Source organism: Hippopotamus amphibius, chromosome 11, assembly GCF_030028045.1.
Source record: "Hippopotamus amphibius kiboko isolate mHipAmp2 chromosome 11, mHipAmp2.hap2, whole genome shotgun sequence".
NCBI lineage: Eukaryota > Metazoa > Chordata > Mammalia > Artiodactyla > Hippopotamidae > Hippopotamus > Hippopotamus amphibius.
Genome location: NC_080196.1, coordinates 63258766 through 63285266, shown reverse-complemented (window position 1 = coordinate 63285266; position 26501 = coordinate 63258766). Strand labels below are relative to the sequence as shown.

Sequence of the window (26501 nt, the reverse complement as noted above, 5' to 3'; positions counted from 1 at the left end):
GAATATTTGCATAATATTATAATTTCACTGTAATGATGGAGCTGCTACACAACATATCACAGTAACAGGCAGCATTATGTAGTGTTTCAGAAGCACAGGCTCAGAGTCACACTTGGAGCTGGGTCTGAATGCCAGCTTCACCATTTGACCTGTTCAGGGACACACAGAATTTATACTGTGTCTTAGCTTCCCCATATGTAAAATTGGAATAATCAGAGCATCTCTCGTAAAGGATATGTGAAATTCTTAGAGGAGCCCCGGCGTACAGTAAGTACCATACATGTGTGACTGACCATCATTATATGTTATAGGCCATAATTTGCTTTGTAGGGCATGTTTCTCAAAGTGCAGTCAAGAATTCCCTGCATCAGAATCATCTGGGTGGCTTGTTTAAAATGCAGATTTCCAGACCTGTCCCAAATCTTCTGAAACTGAATCTCTGAATACAGGTTCCATGGTATAAAACCTACTGCTGCAAGAGGGGAAAAGTGGAATGGGAATGGGAAGCACCCAGATTCAGATAAAGTGACCAGAGGCCATCCAGGAATGAACCAGGGGCACTGGCCTAAGGACTAGATTTCCCGTACTTTCTAGAGGATACGAAACACAAGGAATTCTGACTCAGGAGGTATGTGCCCTTTCTGCACATGTCCCAAGTGAGTTTTATGAAAGGAATTTGGCAAACACTGTCCTAGAGATTCCCTTGGATTTCTAGTGTTTTCCAATTCTGCTTTAAATTCAAGATACGGTGAGAGGACCTGTACTCCAGGGAGTTCAAGATGCCAAGTGAATCTGTTCACTCGAAAGCAGTGCTGTGCAGTAGCTCACAAAAGAAGACATGGTTTCGTTCTCTGCCGAAAGGAACTTGCTATATAATGAGCTGTAAAATCCATACTTTATTATCTTATTACTTGGCATTGCCTGAAATCACCCAGAAGTTTAAATCACGAAGCAAGTCACAGACTTGAAAGCTGGTCTAGAGCAGTGGTTGCCAAAACGTGGTCCCTGAACTCAGCCACATTAGCATCAAGTTGTTAGAAATGTCAGCTATCAGGCCTTATCCCAGAACCTCCGGGGGAGGGGCCCAGCAATCTGTAGCTTAATAAGCCCTCCAGGTGATTCTGATGTTCACTCAAGTTTGGCTCCCATTGATCAAACAAATAGAATCTCCTTTGGCAGTTTCTTCACCCTAACATTCCAGGACTTTGCTTCCCTCCCAGCCCATCAATGTCTCCCTCCCCACCCCATATCCAATTAAGCAACTCACAAAAATAATCTACATATCTCAAAAAGAACGTAAAACTTTATTAAGAACATCTTATATTGTTGATCCAACCGAAGAAAAAGGGGTAAAGAAAGAGGGAAACTTCATCTTCCCCATGTGCTACTGCCACCTCAGAACAGACTCATGTGTGGATGGCTGGAATTACAGATGGCAACAAATGTACAGAAAAATTCTGTATTTATACAGAATAAATAAATTCAGAAAGTAACACAATGCCCCCTTTCTATACAGAGAAGAACTAGGTTCACGCTTTAAAAAGCTTTGATATAGTGCAATAACTATTAAACAAGACTACATCTTAGGAGCTACTTCATAATGGAATACAAAGCAGTTTAGAGCTTTATGTTATTTCATATAATATAAATTTTTTGAATGGAAGATTCAGAAAGGACATTCTAATTTTCCTAATTAATTTGTACTTCTGAGTATTTTCTTTCTAAAGATTTCTCAGAACCAGTTCAATAATGATAAGAGGTGAGTTGCTCATCTACAATGACAACTGACAACCTAGTTTTGATATGTTAATTTTGCAAATCAAGATGACCGGGTCATCCCAGCTTTTGCTGATCCTGAAGGAGTTCTTAGAGAAAAGCCCTGATTCAGAGTGCATGTGAGAAGAGGTACCAAAATAGCTGCACCTGGATTGGTTTTCCTACAAGGGGAGGTTGGCTATTAATATTAAGCACAGCTGATTTTCTCAGACGCCCGGGTTCCCCCCATGTGGTTCTTTTACTTACTGTAGTGATGGAAGGAGCAGAGGGAATGCCAGGGAATCTGTTCAAATTGCCACTCCAGACAGCGCTCTGCACTGTTTGTGGAGAAAAGAGTGATGGTATCCATTCAAACCAAAATACCCCTACTGCAAGTAAGGTGACATGCTTTTCTCTTGAGGGGCCAGGCCAAGCTGCCCTCAAAGACGTACAGTGAAGAAAATGCTCATGATTTAGAATGTGGTATTACAGTACCCCCAGCTGACCCCATTTCTTGAGAAAATGTAGTCTACCTTTTAGAAAGGAAGACTATTTCCTGCTAAGGTTTACCGTGTTAACTGTCATAAGGCTGAAAACATAACTTCTAAACCAGACCACATCATTTGTACTTACAGTCAGTCAATGAACCAACAACCGAAGGCCTGTGGAGGACTGGTCAAAGGGTGAAACTGGGGGGAGGATGCAGGCTGAGTACTATCACTTATCACAAATCGCATCAAGCTCTTTAAAAAAAATAATGCATTTTTATCATAAATATTTAGAGCAGATACTGGCGTTAAAATCAGTATCTAAGTCAGAAGTCTGTCTTAAACAGTGAAAATAGTTCAACAAACTTCCAGTAGGTTTCAAATCTCCCCAGGAGTACATAGTTTAAAAATTAGTTTTAAATGGAAAAAAATGTATTTTGAATGGATAAATCAACACGTTAGCACATCATAAATAAGGTCAAGAGGCTGAAAATAAATTAATACACAAGTTTCTGCTTTCACTTTAACAACAAATTAACTCATGTGGCATACTTTTATAATGGGTATAACCAGGTTTTAATAATTGTGCGTTTGTTACACCCTCCACCCCCATACTGAATCTTTTTCTTACATATCCTATACCTAGGGACAGAGGTACATAAGACAGACAGAAACCCCAATGTGTGAGTCTGGCTGCTACACACCATTTCCTTCGTGAAGAGTGATGTTACAAATGCTGGTCAAGATCTACTGCTAGTCATTTGTCAACCACATTGCGAGTTAAGTACATTCATGGTTAAGTGGATTAGGTTCCTGGGTGAACCTTCTGTGGTAGTGTTCACAAGGAACCTAATTACTACTGTTCCTGTGAAAAAATGTGCCCCGAGTTCCAAAAGCAGACTAAAAAACTTTGGAATATAAGCTATATATGGGTGGAAACTACTTCTATGTGTGTCTGTTTTGGAGAGGTCAAACTGTTAAAAGCATTGTTCCAAAACTACTGGCTACTAAAAATAAATATCTGCCTTCTCCTTCACATATAAATTCATTTTAACTATAATCTCTAATACTGAGAAAGAGTGAAGCCATTCAGACTAGTGAGACATAACTGGCTTGTGGGATTTAAAAGATGTTTTATTGACTAAGTTGAATCTTCTTACAACGAAAAGAAAAATGTTAATATGTAATGAATGAAAAAAATGTTTATCCTAAGTCATCAAAGAGTACAAAATCCACTGCTTAACAATGTGATTTAAAGAGAAAGCAGGAGAGCATGCAATTGCTCTAGCACATAGGGTTAGAAAGAAAAGGTAAAAGTACATTTGTTTTGGTAATTCTAAATATACAAATATATTTATCAGATCTACCCTGTAGTGTAGCACTGATGAATTTCCAAATATACAGTCATTCAAAAACCTTAAGGAAACATTAAAAATGTTCCGGGCTACTTTACTGAACATTAATGAATATTGGATTCTTGAGATATTAGAGCTAAAATGCTATTGTTTTTAAAGGTAAATGACTAAGAGAATAGTAAAGTATCATTATTTCACACTTTTTTTAATCCCACAAATGGCTTTATGTTAAAGGGATCAACTATGTTAAAAGGAGCCTGATTTGACAAATAAAAATCACTTGCAGAATCAGAGTTGTTTTCTTGGTACAATGTCAAAATTTGTAACATTTCCGAAGCATTTTCATATTAACCTATCCAAATAATGCTAAACAGTTTAGTCAAGAGGGTCCCTATTTAACACTCCTTTTATTCTACACAGTGGCAGTTGGAATGGAACCCCTATAATGCTCTTGTGGAAAAGTTCTCTAGGTTCTGATCTGACCCCCAAAATGACATACATGTTTAGTGTTAAATTACTGACCTCTAGGGAATAAGGAATCAAAGGCATTGAGAGGCACAGAACTGATGTTTTGGTTGGGGAGAAGGGTGAAAATTAAGTTGGAACTCTTAGTCCCTTCTAAAATCAAGTCCTAACTATACCATAATAAAGTCTCAATCAACTCCTGATTAGTTCTTACCCTTTAGGAATTACATACTATACAGTGATTAGATACTGAAGAAAATAAAGGAAAACATTTGAAAATACGTGAAGAAATAGAAACATGGAATTTCTCACAAGGCCCTGGATCAAAAAAATTTACAAAAAGATCTTTTGAAAATAATCATTATTTTTGAGCTTATTAATACACACACAGAGATTCACTTTGTTTAAACTAAGTCATGTTAACTTACCAATAAAATAGTAAACAAACCAACATTTTAAACAATTTTATAAATTACTTGTCATTTCTTTTTGTTAATGTCACTCTCTCAACAATATACAAAAATAACACTACAGGACTATCCACTTAACCTGTCTCCATCTCTTGCAAAGTCCTGGGCCCTGGAAAGAGACTGGTCGTCAATCTTCACTGTAGATGTCGCCCGCAAAGGGCAGGTGCATGTGGCTGCCAGTGACATTGGGCAATCGCGATAAGTCCGGCAGGCTCTGGATCCGGGACCTGAGTTCTTTGCGCACCAGGGAAACTCTGGCTAACTTGCGCTTGTATTCCTGTAACATCAAACCACTCTCATGAGCATTCTGGGAGTTCAGAGAAGAGCTATCTAGCTTTTCTAGGTAACGCTCTGCATAAAATCTGGTAAAGCACTCAGTTTATGCTGAATAATAAGATTATAATGTGAGCTTCAGGATCAAAAGAGGGACTTGGGAAATAAGTAGGTGAACTCATTATTGTTATTATGAAAAACTACAACCTTAAGCTGTTATTTCACACCTGTAAAAAGAAGACTAACATATTAATATACCTAACCGCACCATATAACATTTTCAGGTATACCGGAGCTTGGATAAGAAAAAGTATACGTTTATTTTCACAAACCTAAACTGAAGTTTAGCGCTGTTTTCAACGTGAATGTTGGCAACAAACCACAGGAGTATTACCAGTGCCTGTGAGCGTCTCTCTAATAGGAACCAGCTGCGTCAATGTTAACCACAGTGTTTCACATCTACCTTAAAGTACTGCTTACATTTACCGCTACTTTGAAATCATTAGACCAGCTGCTAGATGTTATTTAATACATCAGTAAAGAAGCATATATTACTGTACAAATTTTATTATTTCAATAACTATACTTCAATATAACTTGTTTCCATTGTAAAATGCTATGCATTTTATTTTCTATATTTAAAATATGTAACTTGAGAAGGGGTACAAGGCTTCACTGGATCACCAAAGTATTACAATGGCACAAAGAAAAAAAGAAAAAAAAAAGTTAGGAAACCCTGCAAACCGTAGCCTAAGGAGTCAGAGACTGGAAACTAATCAAGATCATGTCTGGCTTAGGGAGAAACAGCCCATTCTCTGCAGTGGAAGTATCTTTTACCGGAAGTGTCCAGACTTCAACAAGGAGAGAGGAACCTTCTTTACTCCATCACCTAGTAGAGGTGGGATGCGAAGCGGGGAATCTAGAAAATGGGTATTATTTCCTCTATAAAGACTAGAACCTTTTCCCTCCCTCTGACTAAGGGTGATCTCACAAACAAGACAGAGCAGGTGAGTGGTAAGCTTTCATCTGGGGTAGAAGGCCTATCCACAAAAAGCCCGTCTTCTCTAGTTGTTTCTCAACTCTGACGGAATCACCTAGAAGTCTTTAAGGAAACTCAAGATTTTCAAGAGAACGCCAGCCTCACATCTATCAATTAAATGAGAATCTCTGGAAGTGGGTCCAGAGCTCTTGAATTTTGTAAAAGCTCACCCAAAGGATGCTAATACACACCCAACTTGTGAGCTACTTCTCTCTATGGGTTTTCCTAAATGAAATCAGTTATTGAAGTTTCTTTGTATTATCGAGCCTCCTCTTTTAAAGAATAACTACATCTGGGGAAAGGAGTTTGTCAGAATTACTATATCCCAACTTCTCTAAGGAAATGGGGGAAAGGAGAAGGTTTCTGAAGCATGGGGAACTGGGAACACTGGCAGACAAAGCAGGCAAGGTTGAAAGTTGGACTTGTTCTAGGATAGCTTTGGGCATGTAAGAGAGGTGTCAATTTTTGCCATGTCTGCCTGTCCCTGCATTTCTAACCCATCATGAAGATCAAAGCTGAATAAAAGAGAGTTAAATAGGGATCTATAACCTCAAGGTAAGATTTTCCTGCTCCCTTTTCCCTTTGCTTAGTGACACACTGGAACACCAGGTAGGTTTCAGCATGATAGCTCAGAGCTGCACACAAAGAGAAGCACCAGAGTATTTCATTCCAGATGCGTACTTTTTAGCACACGTTTCTTCCTCAGAACATGCTGGGAGGGGGGCAAACGCATATCTCCATCTGTCCCAACTGTCCTTCCTAAATCATTCTTTAGTAAGTAATATCTAAAGTCCTCCAGAGTCAGCATGATATATCCAGACGCTGTTCAAACATGCTCAGAACTACTCTCCGCTCCTCTGGAGGCTACGTGTTTTGAGAAACGTCTTATGTGCCTTTAGTAGGCATAGCTGCCCACCCTAATTTCTAGTTTCTAGTGTCCAGATAGGGTGTTCTTCAATTATTAAGATTTATCTTAATCCTCTGATTCAAAGGCTCTGTGGCAATTAAAAGCCTTCTAACCAACTGGTAACACTGCATACAAAAAAAAAAAGGTAAACATAAACAAAAGCTGCCGTTTATTGAATGTCCATTATATGCCAGGCATTAAAATATGAACTCATTCAATCCTCTCAATAATCCTGTGAGGAGAGTGATTATCCTTCACAAGTGAGTAAAATCATGCTTTCCAAAATTAGGAACAGAAGTAGTAATCAAAAGCATTCTGCTACTGTCACAGGAAGGCTTTCACCTGAAAAACAAAAAAGATTTAAGTAGCTCTGGTTAACTACCTGATGCTAGCCTGAAGAAAACGCCAGATGAAACCTGATTAACTACCCAGTTCTATGATCCAGACCATAGTCCTAAAAGTTTTAAATTGCCTCACTGGTGGTCTAGAAAGAGGCTCCGAGATTCCACAGATTGGTTTCGCACGGCAATGATGCTTACAATCAGATGTGTATATTGTTTTGACTCTGATGTACAATAATAATAGTAATTCTCTTACATCAGAATCATCACAGCACCATGAATACACTCTCCTCTTTCACAGCACTTTTAGAAAAATGTTGTGACTCTCTATTTACAATCCCCCTCTCTGCCCTACAAGACTGGAGTGCCTGTGACAGCAGTCCCTGGCATATGGCTACTATATATTTATTAAGCACTGGAGATAACAGTGTTAAAACACATGAGGTCTCCTGCCTTTACAAAGCTAACATTTCAGGGGGAAGGAGGCACAGAAAAACATAAATATTACTTCAGGTACAAATACAATGAAGAAAATAAAGCTGGGCAATCGGAGAATAAAATACAGCAATGTGGAGGGAAAGTCAAGGCTACTTTACAAGTAGAAAAAAAGAGGATTAAGGGTTCAAAAATTTTAAGTTTAAGAGCCTGAGGGCTCCCTTCTTCTGCTCAGCCCCACTCCATGAAACAGAGGTTTTACCTGGACGTGGAAGCTGAGAATACTGGGGCACCCATAACCCTTGCCCCCGATTCAGGAGGTGGTGGTCTTCATGAGAAGAGGCAAGCTAAGAGGAACACAGGCTCCTGCACCCCACCCCCTTCACCAAGAGCTCAGCTCCTATAGCAGTGGCATCACTTAAAGAAAAGCTGGCCATTGTCCTGACTCCTAATTCCACAGCCCTGACTCAAAGATTTTGCACGAGGAAAGAAACAGGCAGTAAAACAGCACCTTCCTGGTGTCAGAACAAACATCTAACACTGACCTCAAAACAAAATCAGTATATGGAAGAGATACCTGCACTCCCGGGTTCATCACAGCATTATTCACAATAGTCAAGATACGGAACCAACCCAAGTCTCTGTCAACAGATGAATGGATAAAGATGTGGTACATATGTACAATGGAATATTTAGCCATGAGAATGAAGGAAATTCTGTCATTTGTAACAACCTGGACAAACCTAGACGACATTACGCTAAGTGAAATTGGCCAGACAGACAAATACTACATAATCTCACTTATATGTGGACCTTTAAAAAAAAGATGAACTCATTGAAACAGAGTAGAATGATGGTGACCAGGGACTGGGGTGGTGGAGGCAGATGGGGAGATGCTGGTCAAAGGGTACAAGCCTTCAGTTATGAAATGAATATGTTCTGGAGACCTAATGCACAGATGGTGATTATAGTTAATACTGTGTTGTACATTTGATATCTGCTAAGAGAGTAGACCTTGTGTTCTCATCACCAAAGGGGGGGGGGGGGAGGAAAAACAGCAATGATGTGAAGTGATGAATGTATTACTTAACCTGACTGTGGTAATCATTTCACAAAGAAAACGTGTGTCAAATGATCCCATCGTACACTTTAAATATAATACAATTTTACCTCAAGAAAAGCTGGAGTCGGGGAGAAGAAATATCTTTTTATTCTTAGTAAACCAAAAAAATTACCCTAGCATGAAAGAGAAAACACAAAGTAGACACAGTGGCATGTAGGTATCAGGGAAAGTCAGAGGTGTGGTAGGCTAATCTGATAAACTCATCAATAGATAAGGCCACTACAGGTAAGTGCCTTTCAGTTTTCTCATTCTTTTCTAACTAAAACTATATTTTGCCAAAACGGCTTTCAAAAGATTTTGTGTTTTAATCTAAATAACTTTTTTCCCTAAAATAGTTCAGCTCTGTTCCAGCTGCAAAGGGGAAGGACCTGAATTTTAAGGTTAAAAAAACTTCTGAAAAGCCAAAGCAAAAAATTAAGTCCCTTCCCTTAGTAATACTGAACTGATGGATACTGCTTTTACTGCAAAGGTATAGTGTTTTGACTATTCTGTGTGTTTAAAAGTCTTTTTTTTTTCAATTGAAGTATAGTTGACTTACGTTTCAGATATACAACAAAAATGATTCAGTTATATATGATAGATATTTGAGAATATATCTGTATATATATCCTTTTACAGATCCTTTTCCATTATAGATTACAAGATACTGAATATAGTTCCCTTGCTATACAGTAGGTTCGTTATCTGTTTTACATATAGTAGTCTGTATCTGTTCATCGCAAATTCCAAATTTATCCCTCCCACTGTCCTTTTGTTCTCTTCTCCTGTGATTTGACAACTATCTTCAGCACTGTTTGGATTCTTCTTTTTTGCGTTTACACCTATTGTAGATATGTGATCAGCTCTAAGCTGCTGATCTCTTAATTTCAAATGCATTAAAAATATCCTACATTTGTACTCACCTCCCCTCACAATAACTGTTTTTGATATATTTTACATTTTGTTTTGTGTATCCCTTAACTCCTTATTGTGGACACAGATGACTTTACTTTTTTTTTTTTTTTCTATTTTTGTCTTTGTGTGTGTGGATGATTTCCTACCGTTACTACATGTTTGCCTTTACCTGTGAGCTTTTTCATTCCATAGTTTTTTTTCTAGTTGTGGCCTTTTCTTTTTCACCTAGAGAAGTTCCTTTAACATTTGTTGTAAAGTTGGTTTGGTGGTGCTGAATTCTTTTACCTGTTACTTGTCTGTAAAGTTTTTTATTTCTCCATCAAACCTGAACAGTCTTGCTGGGTAGAGTATTCTTGGTTGCTGGTTTTTCCCTTTCATCACTTTACATATATCCTGCCACTCCCTTCTGGCCTGCAGATAGTTTCTGCTGAAAAATCAGCTGCCACTTCAGGAACCAATGCTTTACCTCATTTCCTGTCACCTGTTTACATCAGTCACTTTACTTCTCTCTCACTATCCCCCCAAATCAACAAGCCTATATTTTTGTTCTTAATTTACTGGCCACTATCACCACCACCACCCTAAAACTGTAAACCCTCAAGTCTGACTATACTTCAACATGAATGAATTAGGAGGTGTGTGCTCTAAACTTGTGTGCAGGGAAAGTGGGTTAGAGCTAGGTTGAAATCTGAACCACCAGTAGAAAGGCTGTTCTTTATAGCTAATATTGAGTATATATTGTGTCCAAATCTCCATTTTACAAGACCTATTTTAAGACCTTCACCACAGAAAATTTTCCTGCTTTAGTTTCACACTAACTTCCTATGACCTGCTACTATTCAAGTTATTTCTGAACTTAAATACTACTATACTGTTTTCCAACTTTCATGTCGACAATTAGGAGGGAAACACACTTTGTGTGTATCTATATTCCTTACACTGTTCAGCAGAGCACTGGGTATGAAAAGGTCCTGAGTCAATTCTCCTGGGCATTAAGCCGAAAGATCTGGATAAAAGTATGGCCTCCTCAATTTACTACCTGTAATCTTAGGCAAGGGTGCCCTAAGATTATCTAAGCCTCAGCTGCTTCCTTTGTAAAATATGTGTATCTATTTTATTGGGCTGTGAGGCTTAAATAAGTTCACATGTAAGTTTTCAAATTTTTTTTTTTTAATTTATCTATTTATTTAGGTTGTGTTGGGTCTTTGTTGCTGCGCATGGGCTTTTCTCTAGTTGCAGTGAGCAGGGGCTACTCTTCATTGAGGTCCTCAGGGTTCTCACTGTGGTGGCCTCTCCTGTTGCAGAGCACAGGCTCCAGGCATGTGGGCTTTGGTAGCTGCAGCACACAGGCTCACTAGTTGTGATGCACAGGCCTAATTACTCTCCTGCATGCGGGATCTTCCCAGACCAGGGACTGAACCCCTGTTCTCTGCATTGGCAGGCATATTCTCAACCACTGCACCACCAGGGAAGTCCCTGGAAGTTTTCAAATTATGAAGTGCCATATAACTGTGGTTATCATTCTGGAGTGGTATCAGAGCCATCTTGCACCAAGAACAGCTAAGAGGATAAACTTCCTGAAATTCGGAGTTCTTATTCATTTTAGGGCTGACACAGATACAGTTGCTCTAACATTCCAGTTGCTCAAAATCCATAACTTTCTCTGAATTTATATATATATAAGGGCTACCTTCTTGCAAATGCTACTAATAATTCTACTTTCTTTCACAGATGACACTGACTTTAAAAGAAGTCAGAGAATTTCACTTGGAGAATCTCAACTGTACCAACATGTGGATCTTTAGTGGCCATTAAAGGCTATGGTAAACAATTTCAAGCCTCATGCCTACAATGTTACAGCCCCTTCCCTCTTACCCACTTCCTGAGAGACAGCTGCTACAGCAGAAAAAGGAATACAAGTTAGGAAGCCCAATCATGATTCTAGTGAGCAAGCTTTGTAGCTTTTGTAGGAAGCAAGTTTGAGCATAATCCAGATTCCAGAATGCTCTGAAAACAAGGCTTTGATCAGTCATTCTCTCTCACTTCTCATTTAAGGAATCAATCTTTAGGGTCCCTTTCAAGTATAACAATATGATCAGGCTGGACAACCCCCAGTTTTAAAAGACATACTAGGATATTTTTTTCAGCCAAGAAAAACATGGGCATCCTACCATGATGGTTAAAGACTTTCTCTAATAAATACTATTTAAGAAATAGTATTTCTTAAAGGTGGAAATAGTGATGTAGTATTTCCATATGATGTCTTATTTCCATAGTATTCCACAAGGTGTATCTATACAAACACCTAAGCAATTTAATTTCTCCCTTCATATCTCACTGTATGTTTCCTTAGTCTGAAATCTGATTGATTCAGCTCTGGCTACTTAAAACTTATCTACTACATCATTTTTAACCAGTCTTCATAGTAATTACATATTTGAGAATAAAATAAGTGGGTTCTTAGGTCACAAAAGAACAAGTTAACATTAAAGGTAGAGCTAGTTATCGTCATTCAAAATAGTATCAAAACATAATCGTCAGAACATATTATAGAACCCCTTAGGTTGATGGTAATCTTCACAATCCTGGTTTCTTTTGTTTTTCTGCAGACCCCTAAATGGTTTTCGTTTTTGATATGTATGTCATTATGTTTTTGCATCTCTTCTGATGTTAACAGCACAAGTCTTTCTTAAGTGACTTTCTTCAATATAACTAATTTGAACCTGCGATTCTTAATTTTCAGGATCCACTATAATTTACTTCATTTTGCATACCCTGGGGTTGGGGCTCTTTGCTAGGGTTAGATAAGAAAAGTTAATTGATGTATCAATCAAGATTTTTAAAATACCACTTTTTTTCTTAAACAAGGCCAAGAAATTCCATGAGGTTGGGGAGATTACTGAAGTCTTTCACCATCTCCAGGGAAGAATGTAAAGCAGGTAAAGATCTCAGTGGTTTTTCCCTAATTTGTCTTCTAGAAAACAAATACCTAAACTTAGCTTGGGAATCTAGTCCTGCAATTGTTAAAAACTAATGTATATATAATTAAAATATTTTAAAAGTAAAATATCAAATCCCTTCTCATTTATTTTCATATTATCCTACACGTTTCTGATGGAGCCATTTTTCCTTGACCATCTGCAGAAAAGTCACCTTAAAGTGGGAAATACTTTAATGTAAATGAATGCCATTTAACATACTGTCTTATATCTTTTAGTTCCTTTGAGGAATTACTATCATTCACTTAAGTATTCTAAAAGCAGATTTTATTTTTAAAATATCCTTGATATAGGTAATTCCCACCTGTTAATGCTATAATTATTCTATTACCACAAAGGGTCATTAGCCTCCTGGATTAACAAATAGAAAAAAGATTTAATATTTTCTCAGGGACTAAGTTTTCTGCAAGGAACCCAATGCCTACCTGGGTATTAACTGGGTTTTAAAAAATCCCAGTGCTACATTGTAATGAGGGTAGATACTGTTATAAGTAAGCTTTATACATTTCTAGACTCACCGAGTGTGACCCTAACCAAAAATCTGATGTGCTTACTAAATGCCAAACGCTGTTCTATGTGGTCCATTTAATCTTCATAGGTAGAGACTATCATTATCCATGCATTACAGATTAAAAAAACTAAAGCACAATTAACAACTAGCCAAGAAACTTTGTCTAAGTCAATAGATACGGACAAAGAAGGCTTCAAACCTAGACAGTCCGGCTTCAGAGTCCTCACTCTTAACCATTATGCTATCCTGCCTCTCATATCTTGGAATTGTTATTGGGATGGGTATTCTGAACAAGTGTGTTATCCAACTGAAATCTACCTTACAACAAATATAAGATCACCACAGTCCAGGACAAACAGTCATGTCCCTAAAACTCAAACTCCAATATGTTAGGGAGACAAACTATGCCTTGTGTTAGGCAGTCTAATTCTGCCATTAAAGCATCTCTGGAATCCCCAGAGATGCAGGAGGCGCTGTCACTTTCTCATGAATAACAGCATATGGGCCTAGAGACTTTTTCTTTTTTTTAAACAAAAGAGGGACCAATAACAGTAATAGCAGCAACTGAGAGAAGACAGAAGGGAAAAGAAACAAGAAAAGGCAAGAGGCTAGTCCAATCATGAATGATGACCAATATTCCAGGAATGTTGAACCTATCACTAATTATCAGTTTTGACCTTGGAAGGGGAGGGGGAGCCAGGAGCTGATAGGCGGCATATAATTGAGGCCATTTCTCTGTAAACAACTTCAAAATCAAGTGGGAAGAAGGAATTTAAGGAAGTGAGATACAACAAATTAACCTTCTACTTGTCTGATATTCAAATTAGGAAGCAGACAATCATGCTTCCTTTAAATTTTCACTTTGTGTGAACTTTTAGTTAAATTATTTTCATTTTCTGTGCAACCTTTTCATCTCACTCCCTTAGTACATATTACCCAGTTACTCTCTCAGGGTCATGGAGGTCAGCTAACTTGGCATTTCCCAAATTGGGTGTCCCATGGAACATTGTTACAAAAGGCTTTAACAGGCAGGCCATAAATCAGAGGTTCTGGGCTGTTTGGGAGCACACATAGTTTCTTTGCTACATCCCTGCTCCAATCTCCAATATGCTCAAGTCCAGAGTGAAGCTCCAAGGGAACCTGGTTTGTAACATTCCTCAAAAACACTGAAATACATATTTGCTGAATACATACTACCATCTCCTGAGCTAGTTATGTATAGAATACAGTTTGCCAAACATTAGACCCAACATTTCTCATCCTTGTCATTCAACCTCCCCTTAACCACCTTCAGTAACAGTAAACACTATTTATCCTTCACTTTTAAAGAACAGTTTCACTGGATATAGAATTTTAGGTTGGCGTTTCCCTTCCACACTTTTCACCCCACCCCCTTCTCGCTTGTGTGGTTCTGCTGAGAAGTGCACTGTAATTCTCATCCCACAGGAGGATGTTTTTTTCCCCTCTAGCTTTTTTCAAGGTTTTCTCGTTGCCTTTTGTCTTCTGCAGTTTGAATATGACATGCCTAAGTGCAGACTAGATTTTTTGTAACTTCTTGGCCATTATTACTTCAAATATTTCTTCTGCTTCAGTTGTTCTCCTTTCGATATTCAAAGCACACGTATGTTACACTTTTCCAAACTGTGCCACAATTCTTGAATGTTCTGGGTTTGGTTTTTATTTTCTTTTGTTTGTGAGGGGAGGTTGTTGCTTGTTGTTCTATTTCTTTTGCATTTCAGTAAGGAAAGTTTCTATTGACCGATTATCAAGCTCATTGGATTGTTTTCCTCAGCAGTGTGCAGCCTACTGAGCTGATCATCAAAGGCACTCGTCATTTGTCAGTCTTTACTTCTAGCACTTAAAATTTGCTTTAGTCTTTTTTTTTTAAACAAATTTATTTTATTGGCTGTGTTGGGTCTTCGTTGCTGCACATGGGCTTTCTCTAGTTGCAGAAAGCAGGGGCTACTCTTCGTTGTGGTGCACGGGCTTCTCATTGTAGGGGCTTCTCTTGTTGTGGAGCATGGGTTCTAGGTGCATTGGCTTCAATAGTTATGGCATGTGGGCTCAGTAGCTGAGGCACATGGGCTTAGTTGCTCCATGGCATGTGGGATCTTCCTGGGTCAGAGATCAAACCCGTGTCCCCTGCATTGGCAGGCGGATTCTTAACTACTGCGCCACTAGGGAAGCCCCTCGAGTATTTCTTAAGCATGTTCACCTCTATTTAAACCTGTTCTTGAATGGTGTCTACTTTTCATTAGAGCTGTTAACCTATTAATCAGTTATTCTAAATTCCTGAACTGATGATTCCAAAACTTGTGTTGTGCAAGAATCTGTTTCTGATCCTTGTTTTGCCTCTTCAGACTGTTTCTTGCCTCTTGGCATGCTTTGTAATTTTTTCAAAAGCTTAACATGATTACCAGGGAATAAAAACTGAGGTAAACAGATCTTTATTGTGAGGTTTTACATTAATCCAGCCAGGATTTGGACTGTCTTTAAGGTGTGCTGTAGATGTAGATAGCTGAGGCTGAAACTCATCATTTATTAATTAGTCCTTTCACATCAGGCCAGTTCTAACTGGCCCCAGTTCTAACTGGCAGAGTGGTCTTGCTTGTCACCTGGAAGATATCCACTGGTCCTAGTTCTGCCTTCTTACATAAAACTAACTCTTCTCTTCTGATAGCTTTCAAAGCATCTAAAGACAGGTGACACATAAATTATGCCTGTCCTCAAGTCTGACCTGATACCCCCATTTGTTCAACTGTTTTCCAACGTATTTTGTTTCCATTTCCTCTGCCATCTTGGCCCCTGTCTCTGAATACACTGCAGTAAGTTAATTCCCTTTCCTAATGCAGAATCCAGTCCGAGTTGAATACATAAATGCAGCTGTGGTTTAACCAGTATCCAATGAAACAGAACTTACTTCCCATATTCTGAACACTCAGTGTAGCTTAACACTGTTTATGTTACCACAGCTACGTCTCCATGCTGACTAGTAGCTACATGACTCCTGCTTTCTTCCACAAAGTGATGCAAACCAGGTCCTGATCATTTGATGCAGTTAGCTTAGAGGAATATAAGTGTAGGAACTGACAGTGGAAATTTTTAAGCAGAGAAAAGTGATAATAAAAGCAATGCAAGATCCACCGATTCCCGTTCAATCTGCACTAGTTATGGACCAATGAGCCAGACATACATATTAGAGGCAGCCGTATAGAACTGTGAGCCAAACATACATATTAGAGGCAGCCCAACATACTGTGAGCCAAACATAGATATTAGAGGCAGCCATAGTTCAACTGAACTGTGAGCCAAACATACATATTAGAGGCAGCCGTAGTTCAACTGAACTTTTAAGCAAATTTGCACTTTTCAAAGTCGCTGGCAACTCAAAACAGGTTAAAAATGGCCATGTTCTCATCTTTTATAATCTCTCTGAGATTTCATGAACACATCTTTTTTTATTCAAAGAAAAATGAATACATTTAGCTATGATCCCAAAAGTCAAAAGGTTAACTAAAATTTCATTAGGAATTAGAATATAAAACACATTACTGTAGCATAATGTGTTTACCATCTAATAAGTTATCAAAGGTTATCAAATTTACTGATAATGACCTACCTAGTTAATATATGTTCATTTCACTGTATGTAAATTACCTCAATTTAAAAATGTACTAAGTTTATTAATCCTAAAAAACACCCAAGAATATTACTTTATATTGGAATAAGATCACTGGATATTAGAAAGGTTTCAAGAATGGAACTGGTTTTGCTTTGAAGCAGTGCCTTTCTCCATAACCTGATCTAAGCATGACCAAATCTGAGATGCTTTACAAAGATTTTGCTTTAGGAAGTTATGCCTGACAGAATTCCTTCTGTGAGATTATGTCAGTGTGAATGACATAAGTTTCTCCTTAAAATATTGATTGATTTAACCTAAGAGGTTCACATTTTAACAATTCTTATGTGTGCAGTGATATAAAAATTACCAAGACAAATTCCAGTTCTAACATGAATCGAGCAGATAAATAAGTTAGAAGGTATAGTTACCAAAAATACCACTTCCCCAATAAATTGCAATGGCATACTAAAGGGCTGAACTTAGGTAATGAGGACTTGTATTAAATAGATAACTTCCAATATTCTTGATATTAAACACCACCCTCCCATCTGTCACATGGACCTAGTTCTTTCAGTAGATCCAGTAAGTAAACTTGTTTATCCTGATGTGGATAAATGGACATTTTTTTAAAGGTTCCACCCATCTGAAATAAAGGAAACAAAAGATACAATAAATGACAGCCACCTATAATGTTAAAGAATCACTTTCACGAACATTTTTTAAGATGAGACTGAATATATGCCAACTATTTAAAACAAAAAAGAGCGGACTGAAATACATTAAAATATTAATGACTGTTTTCAGAGGTTGGTGTAAACTTTTGAGTTTTTTTTTCTTTTCTCCAAATTTTCTGCAATAAATATGTATTGTTTTTATGATGGGAAAGTGTTTTAGGAACGAAAGGTAAAGAAAAAAATTAAACTCTGCATATTGCTTTCATAAGATGAATTAAACTCCTCAGAAGTTTCCAACTATAAGATAAGGGATGGGGGAAAGTCAAAAACACTGAATTTTAGAGCTTAAACAGACCTCACAAATCATTAGGTTTGCTATCTACCTTTTTAATATGAGGAAAAATAGGGCTTGATATTACACAATTTCTTCAAGTTCACAGTAAGTTCTAGAACCCATAACTCTGAGTTCATTATTCTAATCCATACTCCATATTCACTGAAGACTAATCAAGATAAATATCTGAGTTGGATATACATTTGTACATACAGTATGGCTATAACTGTTTATTTTTTATAATTATTCTTAATGATTTTTTAATCTATAATTTTTATAAAATTAAGGAAATACACAGATGTTATCAGGAGCTAAGTGCTTTTTAATGTATTCATTTTAATGTAATTATTTTAATGTATTTTTCAAATTTCCTTTGAAGGTAACAAGTTAATACCTCTGTACCTCACTGTTTTCATTCATAAAACAGGTGCAATAACAGTATCCACCTAATACGGTCACAAATAAAAACAGGATCAGTACCTAGAATGGTACCTTCACGCAGAGTAAATGCTAAGTATCAGTTATTTTATGATAAAATTTTAAATTTTATCTCCCTTACAATGGAGTTTAAGTGTATGTTTCAGATTAGTCACTGACAATTTTTCACCCACGTAATGTATGGAAATGTTTCCTTTATGCAGGATTGGGATATTTCATTCAAGAGGCCAAAGAATTCTGGGAATCTAAAAGCTAATAAGCTCTTAAGGCTTCAAGAGCAGGGTTTCTTGATGAACAGAAGTTTCTGTTGTTTTCATTAGGAGTGTAGACACTCAAATGATGGAAAATGGTGTTCACTGATGAGTCAGAAAGGAGCAATAACATGGGATTGTAAAGAGAATGAAATCTAGCAGAGCCCGAGCTGACATCCTAGAGCTCAATCTACCCCACTAGCAGTAGTCTTCCAGATGCCACACTCCTCCCTACAGATAAATTCTAGGACAGGTCTAGGTAGCAAGTTGAGGGAAAAAGAGTCATTTGGCATACACAACACCAGTTGGTGGATGGGAACACAACATTAAGTTCTGGCAGGCGTAAAGAAAGATGTACTCTCTGTTCCTATCTTTTTGCTTTTTCCCAGTTTTCCTTCTGTCCATCTTGTTTCTCTTTGCTTTACTTGGTTTTTGTTCCTTTCCCTCATGCTGAATTCTACCCAAGAAAACTCTTAACTCTGTCATCACTTACAAGACAAAGTTCATTTTGTGTGAAATGTATACATACTATATACCAGTATACCTAATACTCCCTATGTATATACACTACATACAGATAATCCTAAATAGCTTTTTTGACACCAAATTCAGATTTTCACACATTCGTTAGCAAACAGGCCGAAGTTACCCCATCATGATGCTACAGTCAGCATTTCAGTTTTGTACAGATCTGAGGAATTACATGGGTGGTGATATTTGGGATATTTAAAAAAAAAAAACCCACTAGGATAGAAATCAGACATACTAAGAGAGGAAAATATTTGCCATTCAGATACTCCCTGGAATTTAGCTGGCTGGCTGAATGTTCCATGCTAAAAGATAAGGAAAACAGAATTTTACTATTCTGAATTGGGTTTTAAAATAAAAATTCCAATAATCCAAAACTAAAGGGAATTTCACAAATCCATACAGAGGACGATGATGCTTCTTTACATTTCATGAGAAAGCAAAAGATGGCAAATTGTTACATATCTTTTGCTTGACAGATTGAAGTTAATGAGATTACTATCAAAATCAGCACTGCCATTTCCAGTTCAATAAAAACTAAATCCTTCAATCTGAAGATCAGTTTTCCCTGACTATATTATTTTTAAACTGCAATGTCTATATTTAATAACTAATCTATGTCCTTACTAATTTTATATTTAAAAAACATAAGTACAGCAAGGAAGTTTGTAATTAAAATAAACCTCTGGGAAAAAATTGTCCCTCTTAATATATGATTTTATTGCTAAAATTTAGGATTATTTTTATTCACATTTTTAGGAATGTATCTTGTGCAAAGATGGAGCCCTGACTTACTCTAAGTTTAAACTTCATCAGCACAATTTTAGTTTTCCAAGAATCTAACAAGGTATCTCACTTGTTCAACTGTTCCACTCTCACCTACTCTCATTTCACAGCCATTACGGTTTTTATGTCATTGCTTACACTGCTTCCTTGCTAACCTGCCTGGGATTCCTAAGCGTTCCTTTGTTGATCAGAATAAAACAGCACAGAGCTTTTCATAACGTGGCTGTGAGGACACCCTGTTTTCTGATGGGTACTCATTAGGGATGGGGCAGGATCTCCAGGTGTTGAGGCATTTTCAGTAGTTTACATTACTGTGCTGGATTTTCCATTAACTTTCCTAGGGGAAAGTTCTTCCCTCTGAATCTGCTGTCTTATGTACTGTCCTTCCAAAAATGCTTGGTGGTTCCAGTGTACATACAACCTACTTGGGTTGTCAGTAAAGTGGACAAAATCCAACATGAACTATCCCAGCAAATGGTTTTCCACATACAGATGATCCCCATCAATCCTGGACCTCACCAGCTTGGAAGAGACACTGCCCTTTTCCCCTGCTCCAAGCTGATACAGACACAGATGCCTGACCACAGCTACCTGGCCCAAGAAGGGCAGAATGCACAGGAGCTGACCTTCCTGAGTGTTTCCACTGCAGCACCCTTAGTCACTGTGTGTTGTTCCAATCTCCTGCTTCCAGGTATTCCACTTCTGAGCACAGAACATTTGTGTAAATGCTCCCACCTTTAAGAGGGCACATGCTAGGATGTGGTTTATTTCTTCAGTTCAATTCCTGTCAGTAATCCACCTTCTAAGAAGACTTCCATTTGAGGGAGTGGGGCACCCACAACATTCCCTTCTCTTATTAGAGTGGAGCTATTACATACATCATATGTAATAAATATAATTTCTCTATTTTATCTGTATCTTTCTTTTAAGCAATCTTTATCAATCATTATGAATAGACCTTTCTGTGACAATGGAAATGTTCTATATCTGCACTATCCAACAGAGTAGCCAAGAGCCACATGTAGCTACCAAGTGTCTGAAATATGGCTAGTGCTGATAATTTAAATTTTATTTACCTGTAATTAATTTAAATATCACTGCAGCTAGTGGCCACGTACTGAACAGTGCAGCTCCTCTCTCTAGCTTTCACCTCAACCATCCCATTTCATCTCTCCTTCCTTTTCATTTCTCTCCCCATCTCATCTCCCTCTCTTCATTACATCTATCTTTATATATTTATATAATATATGCAGCATCAGATGTATACATTTTTATTACATAATTATATGATAAAGACAGACTATATTAGGTTTTATAATTTCTTTATTATATGTTAATATATTATCTTTTCTGTATGTTCCAGGAGGTGGAAAAAGCTGCCACTCTAACATCTTAAGTCTAACATTTTAAAAAAGAAACCAATTCTGCTTTTGTTTTCTCTATAGAATAGAGTGAAAATCTAAATCAGGCAAGGAAATTATGTGAACACCACAATTAAGTCTAAGTCTCTTAATAGAATCAATTACATTCCAGAACACTGGGATAAAAGATAAAGACTCTTTAGACCAACTTGATTTCTGAGACAATTACATCTCAGATATCACAAAGAACTACCAAGAGGATGCACACCAGCAAATACTGTACCTAATTTTGAAAAGAAGTAGACTCCATAAACAGAGAAGTAGCCCTAGGGAAGGTAAGTCTGAATATCAAAAAATGACTGAATGTATTGTTTAAAAGAACTTAGGTATCCAGCTGCAATCACTGAGATGCTAAGACTATAATTAGGAATATAAACACTTGCTTGTTGAGAGGACTATAGATATAAAAACACTGCAGACATCTTATACTCTTTTTAGAGTATCCTTATAAATAAAACAAATTCACTGGTTAAATGATAAAACAGATATAAACTAGCTAGAAAACCTCTAAGTCTTTTTGTTTGGGGCTGAAACTTCTGAGGTACTTACTATATGCTGGGCAGTTTAGGCACCCAACTCATTTAAATCCCATTAAAACCAAATAAAGTAGGTATAATTATTATCTCTATTCTACAGACAAGGAAACTGAGGTAGAGAGGTCAAAATGCTTTGCCAACTGTCAGAAGCCAGAATCTAAACTCAGGCAATCCAGTTCTAGGGTCCCTACTCATCAAACACAAAGCTAAACTGCCTCTCACTGATCCAAGACCAGTCAATTAACTGAGAAAAATTCCTAATCACAAGCATATTTTTAGCCTTATCTCTTGAACACATAAAAATATTTTTACCTATAATTTAGAATATATCCTTAAGAAATTTGCAGAAGAACCAAAGCCAAGAGGACCAAAACAAGAAATAACAAGTCACGCTTTTAAAAAACTCTACAGGCTGAAACACTGCCTCGGTAAGATAATACAGACGCACATATACTTTATAAATATATACAAATATAAATATTTTAAACACTAATTACATAAGAATCTGACCAACAACCCCGAGATTAAGAATCGCTGATGTTTGAAAAAAAAAAAAATGGTTTGAAGTAGTCCCAAAATTAGCATGAGCAAAAAAAAAGATGCCAGTGCTACACTGTCAAAAATATACTCCACCAAAAAACAAAAGAAACCCCACAAAAACCTCAGAGCCTAGAAAACAGCTTACATGCAGCCAAAAATTAACTTAAATAAAATTTTATTTAAAGAATAAAAAATAGACTCATTATATATTTACTTTGCTTACTGAAATGATCCTTAAGATCCTTTCACAAAGCCCATTACTTCCATCAAACATATACTTTAAAATACCCATTTACTTGTATAATTCTTAAAACCACGGATGAGGAAAAGTAATCTAAAAGTAGGGAGAGAAATGTTTTAAGCACTCATTGCTAGCAATAAAAAATATAAGAAGCTAACCTACAAAGGAACACATATGAAGGTTTATAAAAAGTAAACAGTAGCAAATTAAGCAGTATTTTACATTTACATTAAGTAGATCCAAACACTCCTGTAGACTTCACCAAGCTCTGGAGGCAGGAGGATTTTACTGTTGTTACAGACGTTTATAATGCAGATTCTCCTATGTGTCACTTTAACAAGGTGACCTGCACCTGTGGGGACTCCCAGCAGTATGGAAAGGGTCCAAGAACCACAGTGATGAAAGGGGTGCTGGATGGTGTGGCTGGTGTGCTGGCAAAACTAAGTCAGATCTGGGCGGGCTGGACAAGCTCACAAAACTCTGGCGCTAACATCTCTGACCCTGATTTCCTATCCACTTGCCCCAGAGTTTCAGAATCTGTGAACTGGCCAAGTAAAAGCTATAATAAATCTCTTTTTTCAACAGAAACCCATTAAAAAACTGACAAAACTCTCCACTCCCACCATTAGACAAGCATGCTGTGAGGATGAACAAGTACAATAAAAACAACAGAAACATCAAAAAAACCCATGAGAAATATTGAAGGAAAATAACAGAAAGGAGGAAAATTGACAAGAAAAGATAAGCAATGTGGAATAGATTCAAAACATTCAATATATATATAATAGGAACTTAAGAAGAAAGTATAAAAAAATCAACAGAAATAAAAGGCAACATACATTTTTCCAATAAAAGGACACATCAATGCCAAGCCAAAGTAATGAAAGGCCAGTAGCCTAGATATGTGATAAGATATGTGATAGTCAAAGTGTTAAATGTGTTGGAGAAAGGGTAATAATACAGTAAGTAGGCCAAAAGAAAAAAAGTGATCCAAGAATTCTATATTCAGGTGAGCAGAAAGCAAAGCCACTCTTGGGACATGCCAGGACTTGCACTATTTTGTTTTTCTTCATGACTTACATATCTCTGTCCTTTGACATAGCTGACTGGAGTAGCTTTTCAAGTAAATTTTTTCATGACAAATAATATGTGAATAATGTAATAAAATTAAAAAATAAGAAAAATATGATTCTCTAGAGACTACTAAAAGGATCTAGGATTCTATAAATAAAACTGGTTGGTAAGGAAGAAAGAGAAGAGAGAGAAACTAAAAGAGGGCTATTATTTCAAATTATGTAATTTCAATATCAATAGTAAGTTGTGGTTTTTATCTACTATTCTGGATTTTTGGTATATTCCATGTTTTCCCCAAAGAATAATGTAAATGTATACATACACACATATATAAACATACAGGTGAATACTTTTATGAAATTTCATAAGTAAAAGTATGTAATACATTTATACAAAATATATATAATACATATACAATAAATTTCTAGCAACTGTCCAGAAAATGGAGAAGACTACTCTCAAAACTGTGCGCTCCCTTCACATCGGAAACATTCATGCAGAGGGTAGTCAATCTATCTTTGGGAAGTGTGCTAGAATAATTTCCAGCACGGGGTAGCTTAGATGATCTCCAAACTACGGGGATGAGTCAAAAATTATCCACACTCCAGTTATATTAAAACTTCCATTGGCAGCACTATCTTATCAGTGCTTTCTGTTCAAGGCTACTGTCTCCCCAGTCACTGCTGTGAAGGTGTGAACATGTTACATCTGTTCATTTGTAACTGCAGTGCAAGCAAAAATGGGTGCCCCCCCTTGCGATATGCATGAAAGAAGAGCAGCGTGCAGTGATTCAGTTCTTGTGGTCTGAGGGTGTACCTGGTGCCGTTATTTACCGAAGACTTTGGGCACAGTATGAAGAAAGTGTTTTGTCTCAAAGAAGTGTGTATGAATGGACAGAGAAGTACAAGGAAGGTGGCAGAAATGTTAGCCATCAAGGAGACAGACGCCTGTCCATGTCCATGGCTAATGACAACACTGAGCGTACACATGAAATGACTCTGTCAAATAGACAAGTGACAGTTTTCTGGGATTCTCAAGGGCTCGTATTGGAACATTATCAGGAAAAAGGTTCAACAATCAACAGTGCTTGTTACAGTGAGATGTTTACTGAAGAGCTGAAGCCTAAACTTTGGATTAAACGCAGGGGACTGCTATCCAAGGGCCTTGTTATCTTGCACGACAATGCACATCCTCCCACTTCTGCCCACGCTGTCAACACTCTGCAAAAACTTCCCTTTGAGGTGTTAAAGCATCCTCCCTATAGTCCTGATCTCGCTCCATCAGACTTTCACCTGTTTGGTCCCCTCAAACCAGCCCTATGAGGACAATGATTCACTTCTGATGAAGAAGTGAAGACAGTGGGGCATTGGTGGCTCGCAGCTCAGCCTAAAACACTGTTTAATGAGAGAATATGAAAGCTTGCTCACAGATGGACAAAGTGTTTTGAAAAGCAATGAGATTATGTTGAAAAATGATGTATTTGTCTTTTCTAAAAGTTAATTAGAATAAACTCTACAGAGTGTCGACAGTTTTTGACTCACCCTCGTACTTCCAGTAACTAATATCAATCAGACCATAACCAACACTTTTCAATGAAAAAACAAACTCAATTAAAAAATGGACAAAGGACTTCTCCAAATCCAAAGAAGACAACAAATGTCCAACAAGCATATGAAAAGATGCTCAATATCACTAATTATTAGGAAAATGCAAAACAAAACCACAATGAGATACTGTCTTATGCCCATTAGGATGGCTACTGACCAAACAAAAGCAGAAACAAGTGTCGTCAAGGATGGGAAGACACTGGAACCCTGTGCATTGTTGGTGGGAATGTAAAATAGTTGTAGTCATAACAGATGGTATAGTATGGTAATGGCAGTTTCTCAGAAAAATGGAAAACAGAATTGCCACATGATCCAGTAATCCCACTCCTGGGTACATACCCAAAAGATATGAAAACAAGGACTCAGATATTTGCTATGAACCCATGTTCACAGCAGCATTATTCACAACAGCCAAAAGGTGGAAGCTACTCAAGTGTCCACTGATTGATAACTGGGAAAACAAAATGTGGTATTATACATATTATGAAATATTATTCGGCCTTAAAAAAGAAGAAAATTCTGGTACATGTTATGACATGGATGAACCTAGAGAACATAATGCTAAGTGAAATAAGCCAGTCACAAAAGGACAAATACTGTATGATTCCACTTATATTAGATACCTAGCATAGACAAATTCATAGAGACAGGTCATCAGGGGTAGTATGGAATGGGGAGTTGATTAATGTTAATTCCTCTTTTTTACATAAGTGAACAAACACGGGCTTAAGGACTGATTTCATTTGTAGCTCCAGTTCTTCTACCAGGTAGCACTGTGATGCTTACAAATTCAGCACTTATGGACTACTGAGTACTACTGTTCATTTGTTATTTGTGTTTTCTAACCGACTGTTACTCTATTATTCTACTAAATGACAAAAAGGGCAAGCTGGTAAAATAATTTTAAAATTTTCAAAATGGCATTCATTCTTTTGTTCAAAATGCTCAACTGCAGTTCTGGAACCCATGATCCTTGAACACACAACCACTTTTTCTTTTTTTTTTTTAAGTACTGGGCTATACTAATGTGACTTAAAAATTAGTTAACCTATATTTTGTGCTAGATACAATTTTCTTCAAAAACCTCAAGTATCTTTAAATCATTTTATCAGAGCAACATTCTCTTCTGATTTAATTACAAAACAAAACACCAATTTAAAATATAAACATTAAATACTCCTTGCAAATTACATTTGTACTAGCATTCATTCATTCATTCATCATCTGATAGCCAACTATCATTTTACTCACTCAACAAAAAAACCTGACCGCCTACCTGGAGAAAAGTTCCACTCCAAGCACTTAGGATATGGCTATAAGCATGAAAAACAAAACAAAGTTCTTCCTTTCTGCCCACATTCCAGGCAGGTACAGATGATAACTAAGTATACAAA

General features: G+C 37.2%; 1 protein-coding gene across 2 annotated transcripts in view; it reads right to left on the bottom strand.

Moving 5' to 3' along the window:
• Positions 1 to 487: 487 nt before the first annotated feature.
• RPRD1A (regulation of nuclear pre-mRNA domain containing 1A) overlaps positions 488 to 26501 on the bottom strand; it is a 68612-nt gene continuing 42598 nt past the window's right edge. Inside the window, exons 7-8 of one of the 2 annotated variants that reach the window (XM_057700687.1) lie at positions 4613 to 4810; positions 488 to 2498 (exon numbers count right to left, since the gene is read on the bottom strand). In XM_057700687.1, coding sequence (XP_057556670.1) covers positions 4661 to 4810 — 150 coding nt within the window. In that variant the 3' untranslated portion in view covers positions 488 to 2498; positions 4613 to 4660. Of the gene's footprint in view, positions 4811 to 26501 lie in introns of both variants that reach the window. The other variant, XM_057700686.1, reaches the window with a different exon arrangement.